Here is a 16,095-nt window from a genome sequence, read left to right as displayed (position 1 = left end):
ACAAATAAGGTTCGACGACATCAAGGTTTCAATTACAATAAGGTTCAACGACACGAAGGTTCGAGAAGATCAAGGTTCACACAACATAAAGGTTCGACAACAAGAACATAGCCAAAGGGACATCACTGCGTCGCAAAGGCTCCGTCCCCCCTTGCCTTCTTCTTCTTAGCTTCTTCAGCAAATTCTTCCTCCTCCCTTAAGTCACGAGCCAACTGAACGACCGAATCGAAGAAGTGGTGGCGCTCCTCCGTCTTTGCAGCTTCCGCTTGAGCTCTCTCCTCCTTGATGCGTTCAGCCTCCCTAGCCACCTCCTCTAGGTGCATCCTATTGGCCCTCTCCCTCGCAATTTGCTCAAGTTGGCAGCTCCTCAGGAATTTTATCCGTGCCTCGCGGTCCCGTTCGGCCTTCAGCTTGGCTTTCCTCCTCTTGTGGAACAATATGTATTCCTCATACTGTTTTTGCATACGGGCACGCTTCGCCATCTTGTTGTCTTCCTCCTCCTTCTTCTTCCTCTCTAGTTCTTCCTTCTCCTTCTTCCGCACCGTCCTTACCGCCTCCTCCCAAGCGGACTCCTCCTTCTCATTGCCCTCCCATGCTCCCTTCCCCTTGGTGGGTTGAGTTGCCATACCTGTAAACCAAATTGAAAAACCAAAGTTAGTCATGGAATATGAAAATAGAAAGTACAATGCAATTAGTAACTTGGAGACACATACGGATAAGGCCCCGCTAGGTATCGTAGCATACTAGCACCGCGACGGCCACCTCTACTAAGCCCTACGTGAATCCTTTGTTGCCTTGGAGCTTGTCGCCATTGTGGTTGATGCCTTGAGGCTTCTTGCCTTGGAGCTTGTTGCGTAGGAGCTTGTTGCCGTTGGGCTTGTGTGCTTGGGGTTTGTTGCTGTTGGGCTTGTGTGCTTGGAGCTTGTTGATGTTGGGCTTGTGTGCTTGGAGCTTGTTGACGCGTTTGGCTTGGAGGAGGTTGACGCGTTTGGCTTGGAGGAGGTTGACGCGTTTGGCTTGGAGGAGGTTGACGCGTTTGGCTTGGAGGAGTTTGACGCGGTTGGCTTGGAGCTTGTTGGCTTGGAGCTTGTTGGCTTGGCGTTTGTTGGCTTCAAGGTTGATTTGAAGCTTGTTGGCTACTTGATGCTTGACTTGTGCTAGCATCATTGCCCTTTGATTTTTTGCCGGATGTGCACTTCCTTTTATTGTGGCCCTTACTATTGTATGATCCACAATTAGTTGGCTCGCGAGACTCTTGGAATAACTTGTTTCCCGAATGACCCCATCTATCCATATCTCCGTGATATCTCTTTGTCTTTCTTCTTCCACGTTTCACAACCTTCCATTCCGGATCTGGCCAAACTTGCACTCCATGATACTCCGGCCATTGTGATTGATCCAAGTAAGGAGAAAACCTTGGAGCCCATGTCCTCTTTGTGGCTTCGATTGAGAACTCGGACTCCCGAACGGTGAGCGGGTTATTGTAGTCGACACGTCTAGTGCGTGCCGCTGTGAGCAAGTGGGAGCAAGCCAAATGAAGCAAAGAGGGCCTCCTACATGTGCATTCACATGTCTTTAGGGACACACGGAAAGCCCGGCCTCCATGTTGGACACCACCTTGTGTGGTGCCTCCCGGCTCATTCACTTGGTAAATCCATTCAACATTGTCATAACATGTAGCTGTTTGGGAGTCCGCCTTCCTCGCCTGAAATTCCATGAACTCTTCAACCTTCGTAGGGAACTCGCAATTCCTAGCTATTTCCTTCTCCGTTTCATCGGTGTAGTTCTGGAAATAGACATTCAACTTCTCGAATGTGTATTGAATGATTGCCGTCACGGGCAATGCACGGACACCCTTCAACACATTGTTGAAGCACTCGGCCATGTTGCTTGTCATTTGGCCATATCTCCTCCCATCCTCATCATAAGCTCTTTCCCACTTTGAGTTAAATATGAGGTGTCTATGAAGAAACTCTTGACCACCCGCGTTGAGGTCTTTGTGCTTCAGCAAGCCGTTGTATAGGTTTGCGAAGCGGCGCTCAGAGTAAGCGAGGCAACAATCTTGAAGGAGGTCAGACAACTCTTTGCTCTTTCATGCCCGGTAGAAGTTTGCACAAAAATGCCTCATGCACCATCGGTGATGCAAGGGAGCATGCCCGGGAATTGCAACCTCCACCGCATTGAGAATTCCTTGATGACGATCGGAGATGACACACACTTCCTTTGAGGGTGGTATGACCCTCGTCCTCAATATATGGAAAAACCATTGCCAGTTATCATTGTTCTCAATCTCTACCAATGCAAAAGCCAATGGTACTAAACGGTTGCTCGCATCACTTGCTATTGCCACCAATAGTGTGCCCTTGTACTGACCGGTCAAGAAGGTACCATCCACGGCTATGACGGGCCTACAATGTTTGAATGCCCTCGTGCATTGCTCGAATGACCAAAATGCACGGTGAAATACCCTCACTCTTTTACCATCATGCAATGTGATTTTGGTTGCGGAAGGCTCAACCACATGCACCATGCCCGGGTTAGTTGCGGCCATCGCTAACAACAACCTAGGGATACGGTTGTATGCTTCCTCCCAATCACCGTACAACATCTTGAATGCGGCTTGTTTGGCCTTCCATGCCTTCCCGTACTTGACGTCGTAGGCAAACCGGGATTTGACCGTATCTTGCACGGACCTAATGCTCATGATAGGAAGTGATGAGATCTCCGCCGAGAGCTTGTATGCAATGAACTCGGATGTGAGTTGACGGTGGTCCGGCTGTGCATCCTTGCCATCAAGCTTCGGCCCCCGGCACATGTGAGTGGCTACACAACTTGTTATGTGCCAAGAGGGCCCTTTTTTTAAAGGTCGTGCACGGACAACCCATGGGCACCTTTTATCCACACATTTTAGCGTGTACCGCTTCTTCAAGTCCGAGTGAACAACGATGTAAGGGCGATGATGCTTAATGGAGAACTCCTTCAACCATATCTTCAATTCCAAGAATGTATCAAACGTTAGCCCTTTAGAGATCATAGCCGTCCTACCATCCACATCTCTCTTGGATAGTGGCCTAGCTCCAAGAAGTAAACTTTTTCCACCATCAACCACGGCTCCATCCGCAAGACTAACATCACGGAACAATGGTACCTGGATATCCCGTCCGGTTACCTTCTTGAAGATCTCGGCTCTTTCGGCTTCCTTAGCCGTGAAGCCATCCTCGTCAACCTCCTCTTCGGGTCCATCATCATCCGAGTCCGACGCATAGCATCGGGAATAAGGAATGGAGTGGTCCATCTCCTCTTGCGTCCAATATTTATCCAAATCACCGATATTGCTGCAATTCATCTCGAAACCATCATCACCATCGTCATGCTCATCATACTCATTATCCAACGGAGGTCGTTGGGCAATGGGAGATTGGACAATGGGAGATTGGGTGGCCTCTTCTTGGCTCATGGGTGGAGGAGTCCTCTCTCGAACGGGGGAGGAGGGCCGGTTAAGGTCAAGCTCGATACGAGCCTCAACCGTCTTGGTTGCAAATAACTCCAAAGCCTTATCTTGTGACCCGGCCACCGTCTCCTTGTAAATGGACCAACGTTGCTCGGAGTTGATACGCATTATCTTCCAACGGGTGTGCATTCCAAACCCCACATTATGCCTTCCCTCTAGCTCAACACTATCATTTGGCTCATTCCAATTCAACTCAACCCTAACTTGTGCTACCACCTCCGCAAAGCTAGGGCTAACGTCAAACACCAAGTCAACCTCTTCCGGGTCCGGCTCTATGTTTCCCTTCAAGAAAGCATCCTTCTCCACATGATGAACATGAACAATTCTTTCCATCCCCCTAGCATAATGGGAACACATACACACATGTGTTCATTAGTTACCATAATCAACATAATCTACCCATACAAACTAGCACACTACCATTTCTCCTACTTCAACAACCCTAACATCCAACCAAATCCATCTCCACCCTCAAATCAACCAAATTCACATCTAGGGTTTCACATATAGATTGGACCAAATACACAAAATCAATGGATGAAAAGAGGGGGAACGGAGGAGATTACCTCAAGCAACGACTTGGGAACGATCTCCACGGACAGATCTGACGATTTGGTGGTGGATTTGGTGGGGGGGAGAGGGAGGGAGAGAGAGAGCCGGCCGCCTCCTGTTCTTGGACCGAGCGAAGAAGAGAAAGAAAGAACTGGTCGGGCTGGGCTGGGCGCGCGCGGCCAAACTTAAGTGGATGTGTGGCGCCCTTGCCACGGGCGCCACACTTTCAAAGTGTGGCGCCGGCGAGAGCGGCGCCACTCGTGCTGCCACGTCGGATCGGGGTCACCAGCTCAGCGTCGACGGGCCACGTCGGATGGGTGTGTGGCGCCAGGGCCAGGGGCGCCACATGGGCATGTGTGGCGCCCGTGAGGGGGACGCCACACAAAAGGGTTAGATCCGTGAAATAGTTTCGCCGGGGGGTCAGTCTGTGCTTTTCTTTCAGTTTTGGGTTATTTTTGTGTAAATCGCCGGCTTGAGCAACCGGATAGGATAAAAGATGATTACCCAGAGCTTCCGGTTAGTGCAGGATAGGATAAAAGATGATTACCCAGAGCTTCCGGTTAGTGCAGGTTTCACACGGAAAGAAAAAGAGCAAGGAAAACTCAGCCGTGAGGATCGATAATTCCCATCGCCAACCTACAGTAAAAATGGCTGACGCGTCAACATTAATTGGATAAGAATGACCATCTACAGTACCCAAACTGTTAAAATTTCAGCATAGGGGGTTAACTTTTATATAGGTTATAATATATATATGTATCTACTAGCCTCGTGTCAGGGAAAGTCAAGAAGATTTGTTTGCGATGGGCAGAGAAGTAGAGAACACATTCATAGATTGCAAGTTAATTTGTTGCCAGAACCAAACATACGTTTCTTAACAAATTAAGAGATCGAACACCTCGACACAGGCCAAAAACAGCTCGCCTCGATAGGTAGGCTCATACACTATATCATCATCTCAGCAAGCAGCTCCTCGAATTCCTCCTCGTGCCAGGCTTTGCACTCATCGAGGAACGCGCAATCAAATGGGGAGTACACGTCATCATCCTCTTCGTCCGTCAGTTCGTCGGCCACCGCCGTCGCATCGGCGCCGTGATCCAGGAATCGCGCCTCGTGGCGTGCTTTGCACTCTGCGTAGAATGCGTTTGATGTGAAGTAGTCGTGGTCCTCCTCGTCGTCCCCCTCCTCCTCCTCATCCATTATCTTGCCGTCGACATGGTCGACCTGATCAAACGGGCATTGGGGGTCGTCTTTCTCCTCCTCTTCTTCGTCCGGCACTTGGTCGGCCACGAAAAAGCGCACGTGTATCTTCATCGTTCGTTTTTGCTGGAGATGGGTGAGCGGCTCCGACGCATGCAGGTGATTAGCAGCCTCCGGCCTCTTCCCCTCTAATAATCAGCTAGGTCCATAGGGCACTGTAGTGTAGGGGTTGACATATCTGGATTTGTCTCGTTCTACTCACGTGTGTGCAGATGCATGCCTCACTCCTCCACTTTTCAGTCATCGGCAGCTGCTGTTGCTTCGCCGCGCAACGAGAGTTCCACTGTCGTTTTTCATCGCAACGAGACGACATAGGATGGTTATGATCATTCAGAAACATACTGACATACCACCCGTGGTCATCTGTGCGCAACAGGCGGACCTTCGCTTTGCAATCAGTTTTGCATGTCGAGGAATTTTCCTTCTCACTCTTACCCTGAGGGTTTATTAATAAGAAAAAATTAGCATTTCTCATGGCGTGTTGTGACATATCTACACCGGGAGACAAGATCATGCAAAAACTCAAATACTCAATTCATGTATCATACCTCACATTGACAAACAAGATCATGCATCAGCCTATATCCGTTTGTATTAATCCGCGAACGACTGTGACGTATGCCAAAGCCATGCTCCCAGGAAAACAGGTTGTACAGATCATATGCTTCCTGGCATGAATCAAAGGTCATACCGACAACAGGAGCAAAAATGTCCAGACCTCTGTTACCTTCTGCTTTCATTATACAAGCATCCACCGCACTTATGCTACTAGGCGATGACCTAGAGTCAGGACCGGACAATGCCTTCTTCCTGTGGAGATTCATACAAAAAAAGTCATGCTTCTGAACTCTATGCAATTTTTTCCGAAAGGAGATAAAACTAATGTTGTAGTTGTCGTCTCAACAAGAAAGCAAAAATAAAATCATACATCAATGCTTGCAAAGGTAACACAGGACTTGCACATTATGGTTTATGATTTCCTATGCTTCTCCTATAAAGTTATGTACATATTAACTAAGCGCTCTAATGTCTTTAACCATGTGTGTTTTTTTTCTTCTAGTTCCATCGGCTTATGTTAACGAAATGTAGTATCTGTTGGATATTTTGGTGATCTAGGCTGCTCTCCTAGGTCAGATCTTTTTGGGTTGCTACAGTAGGACGGTGCTACAGTAGGGCGGTGCTACAGTAAATGGCCACCTATCCTTATGTGTTGTCTTGATCGGAGACATCGATTTTGATCCAACGGTGCTGGTTCCCCTAGTGCATAGTGCTAAACATATAAAAGGGGTCAAATGACCTAGAAGAGGAGAGGTTGAAGACGGCTGCTGCTCTCTGCCTTCTCTCTTACACACTCTCTCTCAAGAACAAGCCACCGATCAGGCTAGCACTAAAGCACTAGGAAGAACCTAGCACAAATTGCTCCATCCTGGTGTGAGCAATTAAACAAGAGGAGGCATGGCATCATCTTCAGACCAAGGTATTTCTGATCTTATTCTTTTGTGGCTCAAACTAGAGCTAGTTGATCCTGCTGGATCCAACAATGGTATCAGAGCACCTAGCTCTTAAGTTTGAGCCCTCTTATGCTCAAGTTCATGCTTGATTTATCAAGTTTATGTTAAGTATCAAGCTATTCTTCCTTTTTTTGGCTTGATCTTTTTTCTGGCCCTAACAAATCTTTTGAGGCTCAAGGGTTTCAATTATGAAGTTAAGTAAAAGGGGGTCTGATGCAACAACTGAAAATCCCCTATTTCTAGAAACCCTAGAACAGAAATTCCTATGTTTTTACCCCTAATTTGGATCAAGAGTTTCGGTTATGTAACAAATTGATGGGGAAAGAAGCAAATTTTGCATAAATCTTGATGTTTTTCCCAAATCCGAGACTCTAATTTAAGCAATTATGTGTTTCCCTCCTGCAATAAAGCTTGTGGTTTTGGTTTATGCTAAAGATTTAAGGGGAAACCTATAACGTGATTCTTAAGATGATTTTCCCCAATCCGAAACCCTAAAGTGATGAAAATTTCCCCTGTTTTGATGCTCATGGTTTCGGTTAAGTATGAATTGAAGTGGGGATGGATTGATTTGATGCCATAATCAATCCTAAATTATGAAATTCCCCAAATTTTCGGAACCCTAACCCTAATTTAAGAATCATGGCGGTGGAAACTTACCTTATGGGTGTCGTCGCCGTCGCTGGCCACGGCGGCGCCGGTGCCACCATTTTATGATGGCGGTTCTGCTCGGGCACACACCCGAGAGGACCTGCCGTCCACCGCACCGGACCCCGGCGCTCCTTCCTCGCGCGCTCGTCGCCGTTGAAGGCCGCCGCGGTGCCGGACTTGCGCCGCCATCGACGCCGTCGCGCGGGACGCCCGCACGCGCTCGTTCGCCTCGCGCAGGGCGCCGCTCGGAACCGCTCGACAGAGCTGCGCGCTGGCCAAAGCTGCACGCAACTCCGGCGAAAGGAACTGGACGACGCCGAAGCCCTCCTCTCTGTCGCGCGGTGCTCGTCGCCGTCGCCGTCGCGCTAACGACGCCGTCATCGCCGTCGGGAGAGGAGAGGAGAAAAGAAACGGGGCTAGGGTTTCGAGGGAGCCGGGCGACGACGCGCTGGTTTTGTTCAGTGCGGTCGTTCTGGCCGTCGGATTGCATCCGACGGTTCAGGTCGTCCTGGCATGTTGCAAATGGGCCGTGGCCCAAGAGGGGATCGTGGGAGCAACATGCGGGCTGGGCCAATTTCGGCCCAGTTCAGCAGAATTATTATGCAATATAAAAAAAAAAAAATTGGGGCTGAAATAATTATTTTCAGGCTGATTTTTCCTGCATAAATTTATTATGTCTATTTTAGGACACATTTTTTTTTAATTACCATGCCTAGTTAATTTACATGTTGTTATTACATTTATTATTAAGTTTGTTTATGATTAATGAATTATGGTGATTTTCATCACTATAATTATTATGTGATAATGCTTTCGCTACAAAATAAAGTTTATGGATCCTCAAATAAAGTGTGGTTTTATGCCTTGTCATTCTGACCAAAGTTGTTTGACGGGCATTTTAACTGCAAAATTCTTTTATTGGTCTGTTTCACTTCGGCCAAAGTCGATGTGAACCGGTCGGTAAAAGAAAATAATGAATGAGGATCATTAATGTGTGGCTTCTATTTATCAATTTGGCCAAAGCTAATTGATGAATATTTGTCCACAAAATTTTGTTGTTCATTTTCATCTCTGGCCAAAGCTGATTTGAATTTGATCAATAAAATTTAATGATGATTATGATGATGCTTACTAAAGCATTTTGAATTTTTCTTTTGCAGCAACTAATGTCTCTAATATTCTTTGGAATGCTAAATGGCATCGAACAAATAAATGGCAAGCAATTATGTCACGTGGAAGGAGAAGCTTGAGATCACTATGGCCTTACTCAATATTGATTATGCTCTCCTTAATGATCCTCCGAGGTGCCTAAAGAAAATAATGAAAATTATGAAGCCCTCAAGAAGGACAATGACATTATTCCGGCTAAGAGGGATGACTCTAATCGCTAGTGCCTTCTGATGATAAAGGGCTCCATTACACAGTATGAGGGGAGCCCTTCCTGATTGTGAGACAAGCAAAAGGGTACTTTGCAAAAATTGAGCATCAATTTAAAGGGTCTTCTAAAGTTTATGCAACAAGTCTTATCAGAAGGCTAATTGATGAAAAATATGATCCCACTGGAAGTCTTCGAGAGCATATTATGAAAAAGTGCAACATGGCCGCCAAACTAAAGTCAATGGAGATGGAAATCTCTAATGGTTTCCTCGTCCATTTTATTATGTCATCTTTGCCTCCCCAATTTGATCCATTTATGATCAACTATAATGCGATGGATGTTAAATGGGAGATTGATGAAATGATGGCGCGATATGTGCAAGAAGAAGAAAGGCTTAAGGTCGAGAATTGATCATGTTAATCAGTTTGGTCATTCACAAAAGAAGAAGTATAGAAAATTTGTGAATGAATATGTGAAGCCCAAGCCTTATAAGTTCAAGGAAAAAGGCCAATCCTCAAAAGGTTCACAAAGAAAGAAGCCGGAAAAAGCGCCTAATGTCAAGGAAATAATTCCAATGCTTGCCACTTTTGTGGAAAAGGTGGGCATAGGCGAAAGGATTGTTTTGGCTTCAAGAGATGGCTCAAAGAAAGAGGTACCGACACAATTACTGTTGTTGAAGAATCCCTTTATGTTAATTATGCCACCAATACTTGGTGGATTGATTCAGGTGCAACAATTCATGTTGTAAATTCGTTGCAGGGATTCAATATGAGGAAGACCCTAAAAAGAGGGGAAAGAACAATTAGAGTTGCTAATGGTGTTGAAGCTTATGCCGAGGCGATTGGAGACTTCACTCTTACACTTCATGGCGGTTTTAAGCTTCAGCTAAATAATGTTCTTTATGTACCCTCGATGAAACGGAATTTAGTTTCCGTCTCATGTTTAGATGATGATAGTTATGAGTGTCACTTTGGGAATAAGCAGTGTATAATTATGTATGACAATAATAATGTTGGCCTTGCCTGTCGACACGACAAACTTTATGTAATTTCCCTTTGTGATGATATAAATAATGTGGGTTCTACCTCAAATATAAATGTCGGTACCAAACGCAAACGTAATGATAATGAGACTTCTTCGAAATTATGGCACTATCGTTTAGGCCATATTTCGAGGGGGAGGATTGAGCGTCTCATTAAAGATCAAGTTCTTCCTTCTCTTGATTTTTCGGATGCGGATGTTGATCATTGTATCGACTGCATCAAAGGAAAATATGCCAAGAAAATTAAGAAAGGTGCAAACCGAAGCACGGGAGTTTTGGAATTAATTCATACGGATATATGTGGTCCGTTTAATGTGAGATCGGTGGACGGTTATAATTCATTCATAACGTTCACTGATGATTTCTCCTGTTATGGATATATTTATCAAATCAAAGAAAAATCAGAAGCATTAAACAAGTTCAAGATTTTCAAAGCTGAAGTTGAAAATCAATGTAATAAAAGAATTAAAGTTGTAAGATCTGATCGTGGTGGTGAATACTACGGCAGACATGCAACTTATGGTCAAATTCCTGGACCATTTGCAAAATTCTACAGAAAATGGCATTGCCGCCAGATACTCAAGACGGGTGAACCTCAGCAAAACGGGGTGGCTGAAAGAAGAAACCGCACACTTATGGATATGGTGCGGAGTATGTTAAGCCACTCCACTTTACCGGTGAATTTATGGATGGAAGCCCTTAAAACAGCAGCACATATTCTTAACAGGGTCCCAGTAAATCGGTGCCCAAAACACCATATGAATTATGGACTGGGAAAAAGCCAACCCTGAATTATTTTCATGTATGGGGCTGTCCTGCTGAAGCAAGGATTTTTAATCCAGTGATGGGAAAATTAGACCCCAAGACAGTCAGTTGCCATTTTATTGGTTATCCTGACAAATCTAAAGCATATCGATTTTATTGTCCAAATCAGGCAACGAAATTTGTTGAAACAAGACACGCTGTGTTCTTGGAAAGTGATATGATGAGGGGGAGCATGACTCCCAGAGAAATAGTCTTGGAGGAAAACAGGAATATGTCCCGATGCACCGTAATCCAAGAGCCGCTGTTTCCAGTACATACCGAAATTGCACCTCAAGTTTCAGCTCCGTAGCCGATGGTGCTCACATAACTGGACAACAAAAGGACCAAGGACAGAATTACGAGTGTATTCAAGAAGGCAACGTGCTGCTAATGCAACACCCGCCGATACACCGGCGATCGTTCCGTATGTCACATCTAATGATGCTCTTATTGAAAATAATCAGCAGTCTCAAACTCGTTATTAATGTGCCGAATAATGAGCCTCTTAGAAGGTCACGACGGGCTAGAAAGCCCTGCTATTCTGATGATTATCTCACCTACATGAGTGAGGATACAAATGAGCCAGTGCTAGATAATGATCCCACCTCATTTAAGGAGGCTATGCAAAGTGAATATTCATCTAAATGGCTTGATGCTATGAAAGATGAAATGAAGTCCATGAGCACTAATGATGTATGGGATTTAGTAGAAATCCCTGAAGGAGCCAAGACAGGTTGGATGCAAATGGGTCTATAAGACCAAACGTGACTCCAAGGGTGATATCGAAAGGTTTAAAGCAAGGCTTGTGGCAAAAGGATTCACTCAAAGAGAAGGGATTGATTATAATGAAACTTTTTCACCCGTCTCTTCGAAGGATTCATTCAGAATAATTATGGCACTTGTGGCTCATTATGATTTAGAGCTACAACAGATGGATGTCAAAACGGCATTTCTAAATGGTGACTTACATGAAGATGTATACATGGCACAACCGGAAGGTTTTGTTGTGGAAGAAAATAAACATTTAGGATGTCATCTGAAGAAATCCATCTATGGTTTGAAACAAGCATCAAGAGAGTGGTATCTCAAATTTGATCAAGTCATAAAGAAATTTGGCTTTAAGGAAAATAAGAAGGACAATTGTGTTTATGTTAAGTTCAAGGGGAGTAATTTTATCTTCCTGATATTATATGTTGATGACATATTCTTGGCCAGCAGTGATAAAAATATGTTGATGGAGACCAAGAGATTCCTGTCTTCAAAGTTCGATATGAAAGATCTCGGTGAAGCAACTTATGTTTTAGGAATTGAAATTCACCGGGATAGATCCAGAGGGATCTTGGGGCTATCTCGGAGAGCATACATTGAAAAGGTGCGAAAAAGTACAATATGTATAAGTGCTCACCTACTTTGCTCCTATTGTTAAGGGCGATAAATTTGGGACTTTCCGAAGGCCCAAGAAATAATTATGAATCAAGCAGATGAAGTCAATTCCTTATGCCTCAATTGTTGGGAGCATTATGTATGCACAAGTGTGCACTCGCCCGATTTAGCTTTTGTGACCGGGATGCTTGGCGATATCACCAATCCAGTGTCCGGATCAACTGGAAGGCTGCTAAAAAGGTCTTGCGTTATTTGCAAGGTACTAAAAGCCTCATGCTTACTTATGAGAAATCTGATAACCTCGAAAGCAAAGGTTATTCAGATGTTGATTTTGCGGGGTGTGTTGATACTAAGAAATCCACATCGGGTTATATCTTTACCCTTGCAAAAGGAGCTATATCATGGAAAAGCTCAAAGCAAACCGTCATCGCATCGTCGACAATGCAGCAGAATTTGTAGCATGTTATGAGGCTACCGGGCAGGCGGTATGGTTGAAGAATTTTATCTCGGAACTAAGAGTGATTGACAGCATTTCCAGGCCTCTCACTCTATACTGCGATAATCAACCCGCATGATCTATGCGAGTAACAACAAGTCAAGTGCGGTGGCAAATTTATTGACATCAAGTATCTTGTTGTGAAAGATAGAATCCAGGATCAAACAATAGATATCAAGTACATTAGTACTAAATTTATGTTAGCGGATCCGCTCACGAAAGGCTTACCACCCAAACGTATTTAGAGAGCATGTTGCCGGCATGGGTTTGGTTGAAAGCTTTTAACTCTGGAGAAGTTGGAACTATTATGGCACCATCTCCCCAAAAGGGGCTCATTTTGAGATCGGATGGGAACCATAGTCACTTGGTTTAGCAAGCATTTAATTGACTGTTGTAACCTATTGTCTTGGTGTACCATTTTATCAAAAGATGAGTCTGTAATGTTTATGATGTTTATGTAAAGAATTATGTAAATTAAGTTAATATATGATGTGAATAAAGTTTATGGAGCTCATAAATTAAAGAGGTTCATTTTGATATGAAGTAATGTGCTATAGTCACTAGATTAAATGGTACCTAACAGACCATTATAATCTTTTCGTCCTAGTGCATTATTTTGTTGAAAAAATGAGCTTATAATGATCAGCCTTACGATCAAGGGGGAGAATGTTGGATATTTTGGTGATCTAGGCTGCTCTCCTAGGTCAGATCTTTTTGGGTTGCTACAGTAGGACGGTGCTACAGTAGGGCGGTGCTACAGTAAATGGCCACCTATCCTTATGTGTTGTCTTGATCGGAGACATCGATTTTGATCCAACGGTGCTGGTTCCCCTAGTGCATAGTGCTAAACATATAAAAGGGGTCAAATGACCTAGAAGAGGAGAGGTTGAAGACGGCTGCTGCTCTCTGCCTTCTCTCTTACACACTCTCTCTCAAGAACAAGCCACCGATCAGGCTAGCACTAAAGCACTAGGAAGAACCTAGCACAAATTGCTCCATCCTGGTGTGAGCAATTAAACAAGAGGAGGCATGGCATCATCTTCAGACCAAGGTATTTCTGATCTTATTCTTTTGTGGCTCAAACTAGAGCTAGTTGATCCTGCTGGATCCAACAGTATCAACCTATCAGGCTAAATGTAGATAAAAATGTTGGTTTCCACTTGCCACCAGTCATGGAAAAGACTTGGTTATTTATGACTTAATAGGCATCCTGTCCATTCGAAGTGAACTACATTTCTCAAACAAACATTTCTGATTCTGACAGGTTGAACCACATTATTATTTGTGTGTCTGCAACTAGATTTCCCAAACTGTTGCGCTCAAACCTTTTTTTTAAAAAAAAATTCAAGCGGTTCTGGCAGGCTGGCCCACTCCCCAGAGATAACAAAACGCTCAAATTGAAAAACACATCACAGTGCAAGTGGATGCAAATTTGCACATATACTGTCAGGCATTGCAGAGTAAAGCTACATACAGGAGCAATGTCCAACCTAGTAGACGATTACCTCGCGGAGAATGGTGATAGTTAGCAGAGAGAGACTCTCAGACCTTAATAAATGAATAAATTCAGGCCCAGCAATGGTGTGGTCTATGGCGGTAGCTTCACATCTAACGATCAGATTTTCTTGTTCATAGCGAACCCGTGGAAGTAATTTTGGCAAATCTAATGCATGCTACAAAATAATGCAGGCTAACATAATGCCGGTTTCCCCAAAAATCATCAACCAAAGTTCCAAAGATACCTGGTCTTCCATCCGATCTGGGGTATGGCGGAACCGTGACTATCAATCTCGTTTTTGTCCCCTCCAGATTGCCCCTTCTCAGATATTGCTGATGATTCACTAACTCTGGGCGCCGGGGTCGATTCCGATCTAGGGCTTCAAAAAAATACAGTCGTATCAGGGATAGGGAAAATCCGGCATAGATCAAACAAGAAAAACGGAGGTAATCAATAAATATCAAGATGTTCTCGACAACTTCCGTGGAATCGCTATCACCTGAGCACCGGCGACCTCTCGCAGAGGCCCTGTGTGGGACAAGGATCATCTGGAAGCTCATCAGGGTAGCAGTTGATGGGATTCCTCTCCGCCATGGGCTCTGCATCTATGGGGATCGCTCGAGAGATTGGATTGGCCGTGGGCTTCGCCACCATGATCGCTGCTGCGAGGTTCTTCATAGTTTGAGCGGACTGAGAGAGACGAACGGGCTGGTGGTAGTTCTGAATTTTTCCTCGGCGGCGAGTCACGGGCCGGACATGGGACATATGGGGACAAATTACAGAGCCACAGGCCACAGCAGTTCAGAAAACAGTACACCTACGAGGCCCATGTGATTTGCAAACTTTTTTTTTTTTTTTTTTTTTTGAGACCAAATATCTGAATATATTAAGTAAGGAAACAAGAGAATACAGGAACCAACCAGACACTGGGACAGCAGTCCCCAAATTGCAAAAAGAACCCTAGAAACAAAGAGGAAAAGCAATCAAGCCCTCGGGCTCCTCTGAGATCGGCCGCCGCCATCTTCAACAGCTCCACCTCGCCGGACGGAGAGGCGAAACCTTCACTGGCCGCAGCAAGGTCGCCGGAGCGAACCTTTAGAGGACCACGCCTCGCAGAAGTCGCCGCAGTATCCACCCGACGCGAACGCCGGGATCTGAAGAAGGATGAAGCCACATCGGCGGGGGACACACCCCGGTCCACTCCGGCGGTCAGGAGAGGGCCGATAGCACAAGCCACCACCCCGACCTGCATCAGCCCACGCAGCAACTTGGGAGACCGCTGTTGACGAAGACTCCTGTACACGCACCAGCGAAGCTCGTCGGCAAGCTCCGAGCCCACACCGGCGCACCCCCAGCACCTCCGCCGTCGAGCCAGGAGGAGCTCAACGCCGACGAAGAAGAGGGCAGGGGACAAAAGCTCCCTCAGTCGACCGCCGCCTTCGCACCGGCGACCGCACCAGGAGAACCACCCGCCACCGGCTCGCCGAAACTGCTCCAAAGACCAGCCTCGGCGTGGGGAGAACCGGAACGGACTTATTCGCACCACCATCGCCACCATCACCCACCATAGCAGCAAAGGAGCGCACCAAACTACCCTACTATGCACACGCCGGCAGCACAGAGCCGCGGTCTCCCCACCCTCCCGCCGCCGAAGCAGCCGGAGAGGGGAGAGACCAGCGGTCTGGCCGGCGACGGAGCGAGGAACGAGGGCCGCCGCTTTGGTCGCCTTCCTTATCGCCTAGCCGAAGGGATAAGGATAGCCTTTCGCGTGCGTTTCTTTTTTTCTTATGTGATTTGCAAACTTGACCCTACACATCCATCGTTAACCAGCGCCCAAATTACGCAGCATGTGAATCGGGGAAACTGTTCAGACGATCGGATCGACGGCGCGGATACGCGTGCGCAGAGCGCACCTGCGCTGAAAAACCACCCTCGGCCCCTGGTCGGCCACAGCCGTCGCATCGCCGCCCTGATATAGGAACTCGGAGATGCCAGCCTTCTTGGCTGCCTCG

The 16,095-nt window shown here is 45.9% G+C and overlaps 1 protein-coding gene and 1 long non-coding RNA gene across 3 annotated transcripts; one reads left to right on the top strand and one right to left on the bottom strand.

Annotated features, from left to right (window-relative positions):
* Positions 1–4,867: 4,867 nt before the first annotated feature.
* LOC127295632 (uncharacterized) lies at positions 4,868–14,922 on the bottom strand. 2 transcript variants are annotated; one of them, XM_051325599.2, is made up of 4 exons: positions 14,583–14,922; positions 14,328–14,462; positions 5,872–6,133; positions 4,868–5,759 (listed from the first exon to the last, which is right to left on the bottom strand). In XM_051325599.2, the coding sequence occupies exons 1-4, from the start codon at positions 14,846–14,848 to the stop codon at positions 5,463–5,465; spliced, it is 960 nt and encodes a 319-aa protein (XP_051181559.1). In that variant the 5' UTR covers positions 14,849–14,922; the 3' UTR covers positions 4,868–5,462. The 2 variants fall into 2 exon arrangements, with proteins under 2 accessions (XP_051181559.1, XP_051181560.1); XM_051325600.1 differs by having other exon boundaries at positions 14,328–14,456.
* LOC139839138 (uncharacterized) lies at positions 9,420–9,957 on the top strand. The gene is made up of 2 exons (XR_011756831.1): positions 9,420–9,512; positions 9,620–9,957. It is a non-coding gene; the product is annotated as an uncharacterized lncRNA (long non-coding RNA).
* Positions 14,923–16,095: the final 1,173 nt, after the last annotated feature.

Source organism: Lolium perenne, chromosome 4, assembly GCF_019359855.2.
Source record: "Lolium perenne isolate Kyuss_39 chromosome 4, Kyuss_2.0, whole genome shotgun sequence".
Lineage (NCBI taxonomy): Eukaryota > Viridiplantae > Streptophyta > Magnoliopsida > Poales > Poaceae > Lolium > Lolium perenne.
This window is presented reverse-complemented; position numbering and strand designations above follow the sequence as displayed.